Source organism: Prenolepis imparis, unplaced genomic scaffold (assembly GCF_030444845.1).
Source record: "Prenolepis imparis isolate NDT839.2.m4 unplaced genomic scaffold, iyPreImpa1.0 SCAF_6, whole genome shotgun sequence".
NCBI classification, from domain to species: domain Eukaryota; kingdom Metazoa; phylum Arthropoda; class Insecta; order Hymenoptera; family Formicidae; genus Prenolepis; species Prenolepis imparis.
In genome coordinates this window covers 15,777,554-15,797,032 of record NW_028141164.1, presented here as the reverse complement: position 1 = coordinate 15,797,032, position 19,479 = coordinate 15,777,554, and the positions used below count along the sequence as shown (strand labels likewise).

At 32.9% G+C, this 19,479-nt stretch overlaps 2 protein-coding genes across 2 annotated transcripts in view; one reads left to right on the top strand and one right to left on the bottom strand.

The window, feature by feature from the left end:
* The window catches only part of Oseg5 (intraflagellar transport protein Oseg5), a 238,155-nt gene that overhangs the window by 53,560 nt on the left and 165,116 nt on the right, over window positions 1-19,479 (top strand). Inside the window, exons 5-6 of the mRNA XM_083040402.1 lie at window positions 5,002-5,088; window positions 18,562-18,699. Coding sequence (XP_082896528.1) covers window positions 5,002-5,088; window positions 18,562-18,699 — 225 coding nt within the window. The remainder of the gene's footprint in view (window positions 1-5,001; window positions 5,089-18,561; window positions 18,700-19,479) is intronic.
* Window positions 11,331-13,099, bottom strand: LOC145937385 (uncharacterized). Its single transcript, XM_083040410.1, has one exon. It carries the CDS (start codon window positions 12,933-12,935, stop codon window positions 11,331-11,333), a length of 1,605 nt encoding a protein of 534 aa, XP_082896536.1. The 5' UTR covers window positions 12,936-13,099.

Sequence of the window (19,479 nt, the reverse complement as noted above, 5' to 3'; positions counted from 1 at the left end):
CTCCCCTCTCTCCCGCACGCCCAGATTCACCTCGATCTCCGTCCCCGGTTCCCTCCATTATTACCCTTGGGGACTCACCTCCCTCTTCCCCAACGCCCTCCGAAAACCGGGAACTACCGGAAGATTTTGAGACGATAAATCTCAGCGATGACGGTTCGGAAGAACTAGAATCGCACGCCGAGCTCACCTACGACCAATTCAGAGCTTGGTTAATTAATCAATTCCCGGGGATAAGAGAAGTCCCGGAAGGAACCTTTACAATCGGTCCGGGGCCAGTAGAACATGAGGCTCTGCGTCAATATCTAATCGACGTAAATCCTGAAGAAATTATCCCTTGGTATGTTCCTGAGCGTAGATATCCCTTGGCCGTCCCAGCGCAAGTCTTATTAAGATCCTATCCTCCCTCCACCATCCAGATTCGGGAACTCCCATGACACATACGCACACACATGGACACTACGTTTATATATCTATTATCGTTTAAATTATTGTAACCACCAATCGGGACCTTAAAATTTAAACAATAACTCCCCCCCCCCCTTTTTGTCCCGATTGATGACCTCCGTACTTATGTAACACCCGCGAAACACACACACACACACACTCACCTATTTATAGATTAAATCCCGCGCGCGAGTTAATTTTTACGTATGTATCCGTTTTTTTACCGTTTTTATTTTTATGAATAAAACTTAATTTTATTATGAACTCGCGTTTAATTAATTGATTAACCCGCTCTCATTTCCTCCGTCCAGAGATCGCACTAAGGTCCCATCCCGCGCAAAAGAGATTAAATTCTCTTGCCGAAAAGGGACCACCGAGCGAACGCCCTTTAAATAGCGTAAGAGCGACCCTCGCGGTCGTTGACCTATTTGGGGCCTAAACACGTTCGTTCGGCTCGAACAAAACGCACTACCTGGCGTTGTTCGATTTAAGTATTCTAAAGCATACATCTCATCAGAGAGAAGCCTGAGAGTGACCACGTTGGCGTTTTTCGTGCGATGTTTTCTATAGTCGGTTCAACGACGAGTTTCAGCGTTTTTACGTCTATTTTAGAGGCGGCGAAACTACATGGACACGTCCACTTTTCAGTGACATGATAAAACGGCCGATTGGTTCATGTCTGTGCTACGTCCATAATAATTGTGGATAAAAAAAATATCGAAATATGGATTTATTAATATGTTTTATTAACTGAGCGTAACGTTTTGACATTCTAGTATGTACTACATATAAATACATATAAAATGTTACTAAAGTATTTTTACGTATATATCCGTATGTGCAATAAAATAAATTTTCTTAAATCAATTTTTCTTAATAAGTCTTAATTAATTATTATAATGTATAAAATATATGCAATACATTACTTTCACTTCTTCTTATTCTTGGAACAAAAGTACCAAGCATATTTAAACAATCATGCATTGTAATCAAATTATGATTTTAATTTATAGCTTTTTATTATTAACTTATTTTTCACTTATTAATAACTTAATTTTTTAATTTATAAATTCTATTGGATGCGCTAGTTGGGTGCGCACCTAAAGACTGTGTGCACATTAAAGACTATTAATTACATAAAAATTTATATAAGCATAAGTATAATTAAAACAGATAATTATTAATACTACAAGTCTTTTGAAAATAAATGTATAACAAGAGATGCACTTCGTTTGATGCTATTTTCGTTTTAAAGATCAAAATTCTTTGCCCTTATTTGTCCATCAAATGCTTTAGAGTCCATCTATATAAAAAATTTAATAACGAATTTAATTAAAAATTATGCGATTTATATCGTGTTTGGTGTCATTTTAATCACAAGAATCTTATTAATCCATTAAGATTATTTTCAAATCAATTAAATGCAAAATAAAAGTTTAATTTTCGTTTTATAATATGTTTATCTTGTGAATTGGTATGAATGGAGAAAGTCCGTTGTAAGAGACTTTGGAACTCTTTGATGATAGGTCCTCTCGTTCGTTCTCTACTCACGGTCTCGCTCTCGCTCTCATACTCGACGAGTCGTGCTAGAACAGCTCGGAAAGATAAGCTGATCCGAGCAGATCCAAAAATCGATATACATTCGTAAACATGTAAACATTTTATGAAATGAAAACTAAAACTTTTATTTTGCATTTAATCGGTTTGAAAATAATTTAAATGGACTAATGAGATTCTTGTGATTAAAATGACACCAAACACGACATAAATCGAATAAGTTTTAATTAAATTCGTAATAAGAATTGTTATATGTATATTTAATAGATACACTTCGAAGCGTTTGATGGACGAATAAAGGCAAAGAATCTTGGTCTTCGAAACGAAAATAGCGTCAAGCGGAACGCACCTAGGATTATATGTTTATTTTCAGAAGACTTGTATTAGTATTAATTATCTTATTATTTTATAACCATACTTATGCTTATGTAAATTTGTATGTAATTAATAGTCTTTAATGTGCATTTAAGGTGCGCACCCAACTAGCGCATCCAATCAAATTTATAAATTAAAAAATTAAGTTAATAATAAGTGAAAAATAAGTTAATAATAAAAAGCTATAAATTAAAATCATAATTTGATTACAATGCATGATTGTTTAAATATGCTTGATACTTCTGTTCCAAGAATAAGAAGAAGTGAAAGTAATGTGTATTGCATATATATTTTATACATTATAATCATTAATTAAGACTTATTAAGAAAAATTAATTTAAGAAAATTTATTTTATTACACATGCGGATATACGTAAAAATACTTTAGTAACAATTTATATCGTAGTATATATTAGGATGTCAAAACGTTACGCGCAGTTAATAAAACATTAATAAATCCATATTTCGATATTATTTTGATTCACAATTATGGACGGAGCACAGACATGAACCAATCGTTTTATCATGTCACCGAAAAATGGACGTGGCCATGTAATACCGCCGCCTCTAAAATAGATGTAGAAGCGCGGAAATTTGTCGTTGAACCGACTATAGAAAACGTCGCACGAAAAACGCCGGCGTGGCCCTTCTCAGTTAGGCTTTTCCCTGATTTCGTCTTTAATATACATATTTCAAAACATATTCAACATACAATTTGCATACTTTGGGATCATAAGATATCGTAATGATTCAAGAGTGTGATTCCAAACTATGCTTTATACAGGGTGTCCGATTACTTAGTGACCAAACGAAAAGTGATGGTAGATTGCGTCAAACTGAAAAGAAAAGTCCTCTACCATTTTGCCTCTACCAAATTCGCAATAATTATTAAATAATAAGCAAAAATGTTTTGGCGCATGAAAAGCGGTAACCGCACGCACCAAGCGGCGAGCGACGAGTGACATGCGACATATGGTACCGCGCCGAAAAAGTATTGTCACTTCGTTTCTTCGGCGATAGAAAAATGATGCGCTATCATTTCCACACCACCTTGCAGTAGATAGCGTTTTTATGCGAATTTTGCGAAATGGTAAAGGACTTTTCTTCTCAGTTTGACGAATATTTTTTTATGTACTTGACATATTTTGTATCTATATGAGGTTTTGTTTAACGGGATTATATCATATAATATGTCAACACAACTGAAAAGAAGTAACAAAACACCTGCCTACAGCGCGACGCCTATGCTATGACGTTATATCATCTCGTTTTCCCAAAAATTGAATCGTGGAATAATAATGTTAATATGATGGATTTGATATTCGATGCTCTTCAATTTTTGTCTTTACAAAATTATTAAATTTTGTAAAATAATAGATAAGGGGGGTCAATTAAAAAATTTGACATTTTCGAAAAATGTGATTATGCCATCGTAAAGAGTATAAAATACAATACCATAAAACTTTTGTATAAAACATTTTTCCATATTCCTTAATTTTCACAGATATTTGCTAAAAATGAAAATATCCGTTATTTTCAAGGGGTTGTTTCAACCCTTAAATGTTGAGATAAGCACCTAAAAAAAATATGGGTCTAATACTTTTTGATGCTCTACAACATATCCAAAGCGCATCAAAATCGGTGAGGGACACTTCCGACCGTTCCTTTGTAAATAATCGGACATCCTGTATATGTATATGAAAGAAAATTTTTACTCATATATATTCAGGGATATCGGTTTAGAGAATGTATAACGCGTGCACCTGACAGAATAATAAATTGTGTTTTATGATGATAATGTTATATGTAATATTGAGTAATAAACTGGTTTCAAATAATGCGTTTGTCTTACAATACGACTAAATTTTGTACACAAAATGTACAAAATTTATTCTCAGGTGTACGGATTATACATTCTCTACAATATAAATAACGATATTAATCGAAAGATTTTTTTCAAAGTTTCACGAAACATTCTTGTTTAAAATCTGATGATACAATTTTTACGATTTCAAGTTATGCGTTTGACACATCTTATGACCTCAAAGAATATGCAAATTGCATGTTGAATATGTTTTGAAACTTATATATTAAAAAAAGTTTCAGTTTTTAAACGTCTAAATCGATATCCCTGAACATATGATTAAAAATTTTCTTTCATATATATAAAGCATAGTTTGAGGTCACACTCTTTGAATCATTATGATACCTCATGATTTCAAAGTATGAAAATTGCATGTTGAATATGTTTTAAAATTTATATATTAACAAGTATAAGAAGTTTTTAAGTGTCTAAAAACCGATATTCCTAAATATATGAGTAAAAATTTTCTTCGTATATATAAAGCATAGTTTGGGGTCACAATCTCTTATGATCATTATGGTACTAACAGTGCCATCTATTGGTGAATTATAGTGTACTCAAACTATGCGTTTAATATACATACGTAATGTCCCTAAACCATACATTTGATATACCTATGGATACTTTGAGCCATCTCCTTAAAGTATACAATTGTCCCCAAAATATTCATTCGCTTGAAATTTTGTCCCCGAAATAAACGTTTAACATATATATATATATATATATATATATATATATATATATATATATAATTTTTTCAGTGGCATGCGCATGATAGTCTCATACTTATTGCTTGCTATGGTAACAATGGTCTCATACTTTCTGCTGGCGAAGATTGCAGATATAAGGTATGTAATTCTTAATTATTGCATTTTTTGCTTTAATTAAATAGAATAAACATAAAATAAAGTCATATAACAAATTATATCTTGAAAATATTTTTTATCTAATAATTTAATAAACTAGATACCTTTGACAATCTTTGATGATAATTTGAATAATATCTATAAATATTTTTTATCTAATAACTTAATAAACTAGATACCTTTGACAATCGTTGATGATAATTTGAATAATATCTATCATAAAAGAGTAGACTAAAATAATTAATAATAATAACAGACTGATATAATTAAATTTTTAATAAATCTTTTTAAAATATATAGTAAACTTTTATATTAGTATACTTTACCTCAATGACTTTGATTTTCACATGTATATATTGTTAAGGTTATGACTTTAAATAACCTTTATAAAGATTTATCCATTTCTTATTCATTTATTAAAAAGTTCATTTAATTTACAAAGTTTTGCTGTTTGAATTATGTTCTTTAAATAAAAGGATGAAAATTGAGATAAAATAATAAAAACAAAAACTATAATTACACTATTCCATATTACACAACTACACAAAGCAATGATTACTTTACATCACTCGATATTTTTAATGTAAAAAAACAGTGTTATAATTCTACATATATTATACATATAATATCTATAGATTCATATGTTGGTATAGACTTTAATGGGTCTATTTTCCCAACCATAGCACATGATATCATTCGAATCTTCTATATTTATATCGAAAGTATTGTAGATATATGTATCTAACATATTGATATCATTTTTACATTTCTTATGTGGAGCCTTAAAATTCTTGTTAGTTTGCGTCGGCTGAGAGATATATATACATGGTTTTCCATTTTAAATGACCCAGGCATATATCTAAAAAAATATGAAAGATACGGAAAAACGTTTCAAACAATAGTTACTTGGTTTGAAGAGGTACATAATGGTGCCATTGTGACTTTGGATAATCATTTGAAGGTCACATAAAAGTCACTTTAAATTTCTTAAATGGAAACCCCTATTTTTCCATGCATATTCTTGTAGCTTATCTCAAGAGCTTTTCAAAACACTATAATAAAATAATTTTCCATGAAGTACTTTTTGAGTTATAAGACTTGAAATTTACAGTATTTTGACATAAAATATAAAATATCTTGTGAAATATTCAATTTTCGATAATCTTATCTTAATACTTTTATGCACAGAATAATGAGACTAATCAATAGGTCTGAAGAAAGCACATAATTAATTTTTAAAATATGTTGCAAATTACATACTTTTTTTAAAAATTAACTACACAGTATAACTACATACAGTAGTGACAGTGCTAGAAAATCAGCGAGTAAATTTTCTTTTACGCATGCGTTAGCTGTAAGGCTAAGAACATGACGGACTGTCATGGCGATATCACAATATTGTGACGGTATATTGCTAACTTTCAACAATCACGTTTTATATACTGTTTTATAATTTTATTAATACATTTTTAAAATATACTAACATTAAAAACAGAAAATAATTTGCATTATTATCTTTATCTCATTAAAAAAGACTTTGCGTAAGACGTTATCGCGATTCTTAATGTTCAAATGAAGCGCCCGTAAGGCTTACAATATGGCTGACCGTCACGTGATCGACTCACGGCTATATCAAAGGAGCCGACAGCTACTGTCACTACTGTATGTAGTTATACTGTGTTAACTATGTGTTTTCTTTACACCAATTGATTGGTGGTCTCATTATTTATTATTCCGTGCATAAAAGTATTAAGATTACCGAAAACTGAATGTTTGACATGATATTTTGTATTTTATATCAAAATATTGTAAACTTCAAGTCTTATAATTCAAAAAGTACTTAATAGATATAGAAAAATACTTTATTATAGTGTTTTGAAAAGCTCTCGAGATAAGCTACAAGAGTATGCATGAAAAAATAGGGATTTTTATTTAAGAAATTGAAGATAACCTTCATGTGATCTTCAAACGACTATCCAAGGTCAAACCAATGACACTAGTTTATGTCCCCCTGCAAGTCAAAAAACTTTTGTATGAAACATTTTTCCGTATCTTTCATATTTTTGAGAATATGCCTTAGTCATTTAAAATGGGACATCCTGTATAATTCATTATAGGCAATTAATTTATAGGCAAGAGAGAAGTATCAGTGTGAGGGATTTGAATATAGCTCAGTGGTAAGAGCAGTCGCCCAGCAAGCGGAAGAATTGGGTTCAATTCCCGATTCGCTCCGATATTTTTCTCGCCTATATTTTTTTAGGGGGGTTGAAGAGAATAATCAGAATTATATATAAAAATCTCGAATTAAGATTATATTCCAAATAAATCTTGGCAATGTACAAACAAACAAAATGGCAGTTGCAAACAAAATACGTGCTCCGTGCACAATTATGCTGTTCCAATAAAAAATTAATTTTCGTTGGAACTGACGCACTACTATCCGTACGGCTCTTTAAGCCTTTTAAATTCAAATTTATACTAATCTTCATATATTTTTCTTGTAATGTATTAGGGTATGTATACAAAAGTTTTAGTCTCTTTTTTTCTGCGCATTGATACAATTATGTACGATACAAATAAATTCTTGCCTTTTTGTGTATTTGAAGTTGACATTAAAATTTTCAAAATGTTTAATATTATTAATTAATATTAAACATAATCTCACAAAACGATAATAGCAAGATGAGCGATCAAAAAAGTTGTATATGAATTTCACTTTTTACAAGACACATTGTTTTACCCTTTCTAACCGCATCTCTCGATCTGAGTGAATAAATGCATATATTATACTGCATAGACTTGATCTATAATACACGATAATGAGCAAAATTTTTATGTGGTGATATTTCAATTATTAATTTAATTAATTAATTGTTAATTATTGTTATTAAATTATTGCTATTTAATATGTAAACACACACACATATACACACAGAACGAAGTGTAAATCTGATCGTGCGATCTCTTCGTGGTATGCCTTGGATAACGTGATCCTATAGTTCTATAGCTTCAAAAGTCAGTATCTCTTCAACGAACCGTTTGCGAGCAAACTTCCAGATAAAAGTTTTATTTGTTTTGAGGTCCTGAATTCATATATTAAGTTTGGCCATTTAACCCGGAAACACCCTGTATATGGTATACAGGGTGGTAATATACATATATACATACATTTGGTAATTAACTGATCAACGCTTAAGGATAGATTCCTGGGATCATTTGGAAACGATTTTTCCTCAGCGAAAATGTCGAAAGGGAGGCCATCATTTTTTGCACGTTTCTAATTTTTGTCATCATGTATTTTTGTAATTTTTTTATTGAGAAAAATAATATGGCCTTGGTACCGCCATCAGGCCAGTACATAACATCAGTCTACAACTAAAATACCTATCGAACTTAGGGACTTTCTTGATTGCTGGAAACAGTGTACAAGTATAAAAGGGCGCCGTATTCGAATGTATCTTTGTAACTAAGCCACAATCCTGGGGGGCCACAGGCCCTCAGTGCTCCGCTCCAAGTCCTTTCCTGCTTTATCCTGACTTCTTTACCGACCCCTCATCCCCTTTTCTCTCCTTCGCTATACTCACAATCCTCTTTCTTTTCCTCGTTGCTCCAGCAATTTCTTTCCTCGAAAAACCAACTTTTCGCTCCTTCTCTAACTCTCTTTATTTCCGCCACATCCTTTTGCTTATCTCCCTCCGCTCCACTCTCCTTATCACTCTCTCATTATTTAAACCGCCGAAATCCTCCAAAAAAGCGGAGCACCGAAAATCACCTGTCATCAGCAAGGCCGCCATCTTCCACCCTTCCGAGTTTTATCGACATATTTGTCCCATCGAGCCGGATTCGATGCAGCTAACTTTGTCAGTATTGATATTATAATTCAGTTGATACGCTCAACCTGTTCATTTCCTCGGGGAATTCCAGTGGCTATGATTAAGTGTTCAATGTTTTCATCCTTACAGTAAGTATTAAAATCAGCCGAAATAAATGCTGTTCCTTTATCGAAGATTATTTGTCGGGGATTTCCGAAGACAGCACTTTGTTGTATTAATCTGTTGAGTACTTCTGCTGTATTCGTTGACTTTGTTTGATACAGCGAAACGAATTTCGTGAATGCGTCAATCATCACGAACAGATAACCTATAACCTTTTTTTCGTCGATACCAAGAGACCGAGATGGTCGATATGGCAACTGTCAAATGGACATTCTCCTTTCGGAATCGGATGCAGCCAACCTTCTTATTTCCCAATCTTCTTTTCCACCAAGATGCAATTTTATATGACGCTTTTAATCTTCTTTCGCATTCCTTTAAACCAATAATCCATCATTAGTAATTTATCGGTTTTGTCAAGTCCAAAATGTCCACGCTCATGAATCAGTCATATAATATTGTATTGTATCAATTTTGGTACAACTATTGAGGCATCTCCAAATACTTACATAAAAGTCCGTTTTTTATTAGATATCCTTTAGTTTGATTATTGTCTGATTCCTGATACAAGCGAGTTTATTGTCATCTATTTGATTCTTCTGTAACTTCGGCCATAATACCGTCAGAGCATTCGATTATAAGTTGGTAGAGCATTGCGGCTGAGTGCGTCGACGTGACGCATATTTCTTCCGGGACGATGTTCGACGGTAAATTGAAAATCTTGCAGGAACAAAGCCCATCGCACAATTCATGTGCAGACATCGGTCTTCTTCATGATTTGCGTAAATGGCAATCTGTTACAATCTTAAACAGTATATCTATTAAATAAATTCGAAATCTTCATAACGCCTTGATAATCGCTAAAACTTTTAATTCATAACTATGAAATTTGGCCTCGCTATCGGTAGTTTTGCCGCTCGCATAATATATCGGGTGAAAAAGACGGTCTTTGCTATCTCTTTGTAACAAAATAGCTCTATAACCTTGAGATGACTCGTCCGTATGTAATTCGGTTTCCGCGCTCGGACAATAAATTCGTCAATAAAATAGGTCTTTTTGTTAGAGCTTCCTTCAATTGATTAAATGCGCGTCTCTTTGTCGCCAAAATAAAATTTTGTTTCTTCTTTTAATAGATTCGTCAACGGATGCACAACGGATGCATATTTTGGAATAAATTTTCAAAAATAGCCAATCAATCCTAGGAAGCTTTGCACCGCTCTTCGATCCGTCGGTATAGGAAAACATTTAACTGCATTATTTTTCTCACCAGAAGGCATAACCGTTCCGTCTTTTATTATAAAACCTGGATAATTTACCTGTGTTTTCAAAAACTGGCATTTTCTCCTGTTGGAAATAAGCACTGCTTATATCCAAATAATAAATTGGTAATTTTGAAAAAGCGCGCGTTTATCTGACCCAATACGATAAGGACACGCGAATAATAGCGCTGCATGGATCGTTGTCCTGTTTTCGCTTCTGTGAGCTCAGGCAGTCACTATAAGATCGCCATCAAGTATGAACGTATGTGCGCTGAAAGAATTTATAAAAACATTGAAAGTTTATTTTTTTTAATAAGACCATTTATGTTTTTCCTTGCTCTTTAAGGGGGGAACCTCGTGTAAACAGCACTTTTTTAAAGATTTTATTACAAAAAAGTTGGAGTATTTATTGAATTCAAATAAAATACATTGTAATATTTAAGTTTAAATCTACAAGAAAAAATTTTTTTGTTGTAAAAAAAAAACAAAATGGCGGCGCTACAGCTGCTTGAAGTTGGCTTCTCGAGTTTGCGCCGGACAACGCTCAGGTCTTTGTAATTGTCTGAAATCAACGAATTAAATTTTTTTCATTAAAATAAATTATTTTGTACTTCATGAACCTAAATTTAGCAAAAAAAACAAAAAAATGAAAAATTGAAAACAAAAAAAAAATATATATAATTTTTTTTTTTTAAACAAATTGTTAAAAACAATATTTATTATAACAATTTTAATATATTTTTAGGTTCATGAAGTATACAATACATACACAAATATCTATACAAAATTTCAAGTTAATCGGCCATTAACTTTTTGAGTTATATTGTCCGGCGCGAAAAAAAAAGCGTTTTGAGAAAAACGCGTTTAAAGTTTTCGCTACCAAAAAGTTAAGTTTAGAGTGACTTATATTTACCTAGGCTTAATCTGCGATGCCAGGGCCGTAAAGTAATCCTTCCTCTTCTAGAAAAACATCTAATTGTGCTGCATTTTTCTCTTTTCGAGCAGTCCTGGCCTCTTTTGTCGCTTCTTGTGATCATCGATCTTGTCTCTTTATTCGATTCTTATCATAAGTGTCAGCAAATTTTTTGCACTCTGGGCCAATTTCCAGTTCTAGATTGTTCATAACTCTCAATACAAACATATATCCGTCGTTGAACATACCTCCGGCCAAGTAAGCAGCAATTTCGATTATTTTTAAACCGCAGTTCAAATGCTTCGGAGCCAAACGCCACACAGTTGCATTGAAAGATTCGTTTGCATTCTGTGTGAAGCCACCCACACACCGTTCCAACAAGTCATCCCGAGACAAATCTTCGTAAATCGGCAAAATATGCTTTTGTACATCTTTGTGCAGTGGTTTTGGATGTTGATAGGCAACATTTGTGGCTTTTGCAACGTTGTATGCACACCACGAGTCGGCGCCAGTAGGACAAAAGTGATGCTGCGGCTGTTTATCCGTCGAAGATAGATGGTAATAAGTGGCCATTATTTCCTTTTTCATATTTTCTTTTGAGTGTGCATTCCTACGAATGGCTAGACCATAATATTTTGTCAATTTTTTAATTAAAGCATCGGTAAGCTTTCCTTTTCCACCAAGCTTAGCGGTTTTTTTAATATTTCTAAGGCGGCTCCCCATCCTCTTTTCCACGTGACCTACGCATTCACTTTTTATCACTTCAACATCTTCATACGGCTTAGCATCTAGAATAGCCTTAAAAGTTTTTGCGTCACCATCTCCGACGTAATTAGTATAACGTACACCATAATATTTCTCAGAACGACGAAACATTTCAAGGACAGCTTCGACCTCCATTTTACCTGCAGATCCTTTATGAGTTATGGCACAATTTTCTAGATGCTCTGCACTCTGATCATCGTCAGCGTGGTGCCGAAAATAGGTACATGCTTGACAGTAGCTGCTTTTTACGATTAAATCAATCACTTTACCCGAATAGTGAGCGATAAGAGTCGTCACGCCATAGAGAGAAGAGAACCCGCGCTTTTTCCACGATCCGTCACCGCTTACCGTGAAATTTAGTAACGGCTTTTCATTCTTCTCATTATTACTTTTCTCCTCTTCTACTGCATTTTTGCAACTCAAAGCAAAAATTTTTTTGACAGACGAATGTACATGCTTTATAATAAGATCGTAAGCTTGTATAGATAATCCACTGCCTAAGTCCATAATACCACAAAAAATATTTATACCTTCTCGAGCGACACCGAGTAAACGCATGGCAAAAACAACACGTCTATTTATTTCAAAAGCGTTGTGAATAAACGGTCCTGATTGGATGAGGGAAGTTCCGCATCTACACTGCACTGAAATTTTAAAACCAAGACCTCTTTCGCCAGATTGTCCAAATTTCACTTTTTGCTTGCACACTTTACAGACAAGTAAATCAGCGAGAGCAGAAAAAACGCTGATAAATTCAATAATTTTATAACACATACCAGGGTTTACAATAACATCTTCCACTGACGCCTTCAACTTCTTTGCAGACGCACTAGTTTCCTTGCTCATCTCCTCATCGACTTCCACGTTCGATACATTCGAAAACTGATTGCCTTTAAATCGCCGACGACGAGACCGGTTAGGACGACGATTTGGATCATCCTTTATAACTTTACGCATCATTTTTGCAAATAATATAAAACAGAAGCGATAATTAAAGAATTAGTGACCGTTGAATTAAAATAACAAAGCCAATAATAAACAACGGGCAAGGTTATAGATAATTTATGATAGACAAAAACATAGCCGAAAAGAAAATAGAATATTCGAGATCGAGAAAAATAAGACAGAGAGCGGCAGAGGACGAGAGGGCGATGACTCTCATTATTCGGCTTAAAATAAGACGTGTACATTTTATTCAACTTGTACATCTTATTCACGATTAAAGACCACGTTAATTTTAACTCGGACGTTATTGATTTATTTCACCTCCGGACATTAATTGCGCATTCGAGACCCGCATATTATTAATAACGGCAAATCGCCAAAATACCATTAGAGCGCATCACTTTAATGACTTCTTAGGGACCTTTTGGATTTGATTTAGGTTTTGAAACTTTGGAAATATATTCTTCAGATGGTATATGAATTTTTCAAGCCATAAAAAAAAATGCCAAAAAAAAAATTTTACACGAGGTTCCCCCCTTAAGTTGTGTAGTATTTCTTTTGTTGTTGAATAATTTAGACTAATATATAAAATAAACATTATAATTAACATAAACTCTATTCATGCAATAATCACGTGATCGCGAACGTTTTTTTTGTTCCGCATCCTGCTGCAAAAACTTTTATTGTCTAACATTTCCAATTTATTCTCAGCCCGTACGAACTTACTACTTCTAAGACTTCCTTTAAATATCGTTAACCGTTTGATTGTTGATCGAAAGTATGATCAGATTATCCATGTAAATAGTTACAATATTTCTCTAGTAACTAAATTGGCAAATACGGCATTTACGTATTTATCTTTGAAAATATGCGGGTGCGATACATAGCCGAACGGCATGTGTAAAAACTCATAATGGCCATTTTAAATTACAAATGCAGTATATTTGCGACTATTTATGGCCACCAAAACATGAAAGAATCCATTCTGAAGATCTATAGTGCTAAATACCCTAGATACCCCGCAAACGATTAATCTGGTCTTTTATAATGGGTAATGGATATCTCGTTTTAATCATCTTTTCATTTAACTTACGATAATTAACGCATATTGGCGTTGTGCCGTCATTCTTTTTGACTAATACAATTGGGCTGGCATAATCTGAGCAGGATGCTTGAATGATACCTTCGTCCAACTATTTATTTATCTGTGCCTCAACTTCTTTCTGTTCGGCTGCCGACAGTCTATGAGCGCGCTGATACATAGGGATATTGTCTTTTAGAACAATATTTAACTCAATGCCTACATTCTTAATCTTACCGGTTTTATAATTAAAAATTATTTCTTCTATTTCGTCCTTATTTTTCTGATCGTGAGGTCTACTTTATTCAATTCATCAATTACATCAACTTTGTTTACTTCCAGCAGATCTGAAAATTGTTCTGTAACGCTAATGATCTTAACGAAGCCTTGTTTTATTCGCATTTCAACACCGTTCCGATAAGCGCAGCACTTTGCACTATAAGCATCAGAGACAATATGGAACATTATCTCATATCATCAATGGAAATCTTAACTTGCACTTTGCCTAGTATTTTACTCTCGCTTGAACCAACGCCTCTTTTATTGACTGATTAATAAACGTAGGTGTACCTATCATAACATAACAATCTGCACTCATCAACTAACATCAAACTAACAATATGATTATACTAACCTCTTTATAACTTTTTTTTTCAACTTGTATAACATTACAACTTTCCGTTTTCTTATCTGACGCTTTAGGATAATTAGCTGCAATATGACCATATTCATCACATTGAAAATATTTAACGCCCTTTCCTTTCGTTGGACATGCCGCTCAGATGATGTTTATCGTCGCAGTTATAACACTGTTTATCTTTTTGCTTATCTTCTGTACGCGGAGATCTCTTTCTTCGCTCGTCTGTTTTAGAACGCTCGTCTTAGAATGATATTTAGACTTACTTTTCATCGTCTCGTATACATCGAATTTGCGCTTGAGCTCGAAAATACTTTTTGCCTCATACAAAATAACTTTGTTTACTTTATCGTCAGTTATACTGTCTATTATGTATTGAATAACTGCACTGCTTTTCATCTTCACTCGGGAAGCAATTTCGAGCATCTTGTAACAATACTCGCTATATGTCGTTATTCTTCTTCTTTTTTCTTTGAAGCTATTTATGCTTGTCATGACTGCTAACCTTCTGAAAGAATTCGTGTTTTAAAACTGATTTAATGTCTTTTCACGACCTTCCGCGCACTTCATATCTCACAAACAATCGTGTCGATTCGCGCAGAAGAACTGCATAACTTCGCCGTATCTTCGAAATCTTCTATCCTGCTTGATAGTTTTACCGCCATTGCCACTAAATGCATCGATGGAGTCCTCAATGTCTTTAAATGTTAATAAGCATTTTTCTCGTCTATATAGGTGGTTATCCTGACGCCATCTTCCTTTTAATCACTTTCAGGATTATCAACGAATTCGCGATTCATCGCGTCCTCGTCGTTACTCATCTTGTCATCTTCCTGCACTTCCAGGGACATCACCGTCTCAACTTCAGACTCTGAAGCCGTTCTATCAATTCCGCTTTATTATCAGTTGTCTTTAGCTTTCATCGTTTTAATTTGTCTTTTAACTGATATACTGTCATATTATCTATCTTTGTGCATATGATCTATCATCTGCGCAGTCGTTAACTTCTTTATCGTCATTTGTTACCATATCGTCTTTTTATCCACTTGTATATCTCGGACGAGCCCCCAATTGTGAGAGGCGGGATGAAGGAATAATTGTTTTACCAATTGCTTTATATGGGTTTAACGCAGTTTAATAATGGATAATAGACTTTACAAAAGAAATATACTTTCGACGTCGTTCTTCGCGCTCACGCAACTTAACTTTGTTTACGTCCGCGCTCGGTCCTGCCTAATTGCCTCGATCGCTCCCGAATCATCTCGATCGTTCCCGAATCATCTCGATCGCTCCCGAATTATTTCGATTGCTCACGACGCCTACGCATGTAACGCAAAATAAAAATAAAAGAAATAAAAGAAAAACGACTGAACAGAACGTAAAATAAAAATTATAGGCAGAGATAACTATAAAAACTCCCATTCCACAATAATATTATTTTGATACAATAACTAAGAGGATAACAATAATAAAGGAATGTATTACACAGATTTTATCTATTTAAAAATTAAGACACTAAGAATATAACGGCTCTCTATATATCAAATATAAATTAGAAAATAGAAAGGCTATTCGAGCCTGTCGGGATACGCGGATGTCGGTGCGTCGATTCCAACGAAAATTAATTTTTCGTTGAAATTAACTAATTGTGCAGGGGGCACGAATTTTGCTTGGTACACCACCAAGACTTTTATTTGGGAATAAATCCATACTAGATTTTTAATTCCCATATTACCCTCTAACCCCCCTACAGAATTATAGGCGAGAAAAATATAGACCCTTCGTATGGCTCGAATAGCTTTTCTATTTTCTAATTTATATTTGATATATAGAGAGCCGTTATATTCTTAGTGTTTAATTCACGCCGGCTGAATAAGGCGTTATTTACAAATATTTATTTAATTAGCAATAAGGCAGAGAGAAATATAGAGTCGAAGAGTCTGAATAGCTCAGATGGTGAGAGCAGTCGCCCGGCAAGCGAAAGGTCTCGGGTTCGATTCCCTATTCAGCGACTTTCGGATCTATATTTTTCTCGCCTATAATTCTGTAGGGGGGTTAGAGGGTAATATGGGAATTAAAAATCTAGTATGGATTTATTCCCAAATAAAAGTCTTGGTGGTGTACCAAGCAAAATTCGTGCCCCGTGCACAATTAGTTAATTTCAACGAAAAATTTTCGTTGGAATCGACGCACCGACATCCGCGTATAGCTCGAATAGCCTTTCTATTTTCTAATTTATATTTAAAAATTAAGATTTTACATTTTAATAACGGGTATTTATTATATTTCTTCAAATATTTAAACGTTTTTATTAAAATAAAACACAAAAACATAAAAAATATTAATACAAAAAATAATAAGAAATATAAAAAATAACACAAAAATTACACGAGAACTATTTTATGAAAAACGCTAAAAATAAAAAATTTCAAAAATTCTACATTTATCTGCGAATATGTGTCTTTTGCAAGTAATAAAAATTATTCAAGAAATAAAAACTTTTATTCTACACAAAATTATTTAGAAAATTATTAAATAAGAGTTCAGAGCAACACACAAAAATATTCTCTAATGAATAGAACTGTTCAATATCGGCCAGCATCTCATCTCGATACTTATACGTTCAGTCTCTCGGACGATATAATTTCTTTAATAAATATTATAATATATTTTTTCGCATAGAACTCTTTCTAGAAATTAAAAGTGATTGAAAATCGACACGAAAATTCATTTAGAATTAATAAAACGCTCGAAATATGACTAGCATCTTACCTTTATACTCGAAAATATGCGTTTTTCAGGTAAAAAAATTTACCTGGTAAAAAAGTTTACAGGTAAAAAAATTTGTTTAAAAAATTTTCTAATTATTTCCATCATCAGAACTCTTTGGAAAGGCATTGTACATGCTCAGAACTACACGAAAATTGTTAATAATGTCATACACATTTTTATTATCAATAATTGTTGAAATTTAAAAGCTTTATAATTCTACATGAATCTCTAGAAAAATTCTGCCTTCTAAAAATAAAAGATATTAAAATGAAATAAACACCAACAAATCTTTTACTTGAACACATGGAGGTAAAACGCCAATCAATTTCTAATATGTAATTCTATGACATCATATTAGTTTATATGTTTTTATATTACATTGTTTGCTGAGAATAAGTTGCTTTTGTTTACTTTTCTTATTAAAATTAGCTAGTGAAATAATGATTTTCGTGTAGAATAATGATTAAATAAAAGCGTGGATACTCTGCCCCCACTTTGAAGAATTTCTAACTGAAATTTTTGATGAAATTAAAATTAAATTAGGGGTTTTGCCCCTCCCCGGTTCACGCTTTCACTTCATAATACTGACATGCACACACAAACACACACACACACACATTAAAGTATTTCACACCAAATATATTTTTTTGAAATATACATAGCGTCAGAAAAGTTTATTTTATTAAAATTATTTCGTTAATACTTTTTTCATGAACAACGAGCATTGGCTACAACTTCCACAATATTACTCAAAGTGTTTATACTTTTCAAAATTATCGGAATCGGGAATAGCTTTCCCTATCTTTGCGTAATTATCTTAATTTTCTATGTATCTTTTACAATAGAATCTTCTACTCTTTATATAAAAACAAATGTATTCGAATGAATAATTTTATTCTATGGTTATTCGACTACTGAATATATAATATATGACATGCTGACTCAATTTCTTGATTATCTCATATAACCATTTTTAATTCCTTTATAATTTCGAAACTCTTTTGTTCATTCATTGAGGATTATAAAACCAGATTCTCTTCTTCTTTAAATTTAATTTATTTCATCTGACAATCATACTAACAAAAGTGTTATATAGTTTATATTTTATAATTTTATGATTTAAAAACAAGTAACAATAATTTCTAATGCAGGTATGGGATGCTAATGGAAATTTGTTACATAGCAGTGGCATTGGTGATAGTCCCGTAACAGCAATTAGATGGTGTCCTTCGGGTAACTATTTTGCTGTTGGATCCTTCAATACAATCAAGCTCTGTGATAAAAATGGGGTGAGATTAATTATAACTTTAACTGTTAACGTTTTATATCATATATTATATACAAAGTATCCCAAAATTAGACCGACAAACTTCAGGTGGTTATAAAGAAGATTAAAACAAGCCAATTTTGTCAATAAACCCATGTCTGCAAATAAACCGTTTTGGTACAAGAGTGGTTTTTGAAGTGAGAGAGAAGTATATTTTCTTCTCTTCCATTATATCTAACTCCCCATAAATCAGATGCATATCGGCCAATTCTTTATAAGAAAACTTGTCCAATTTGAACATGAATTTCAACTAAATAATAATAAATACTGAGTGTAACGCTGAATGAATACTCAATACTGTGATACTGAGCTTAGTTAACAATGTCTTATTTAAACAATGTTAAACAATGTCAAACAATATCTTATTCAAACAATGTCAAACAATGTCTTAATGTTAGTTAAACAATGTTCTAAATATAGCAAACAATGTTTTAGTCTCTGATTCTCATGTGCCAAAACAGCTCATTTGCGAACATGGATTTATTGATAAAATCGGTTTATTTTGATGTTCTTTATAACCACTTGAAGTTTGTCGGTCTAATTTTGTTACACCCTGTATATATGTATTATATGTATATGTATATACAGGGTTTGTCATTTTAATGTCCCATCCAAACATCTTTTTTCCTAAGCCTTTTACAAAAAAAGTGTTCGTCCTTTATGTTGATTTCTAACTGGATGATATAAATGTACGCCGATGTGCGGCGGCAGATCGGCCGTATTAGCGTAAAGGAACGACGGT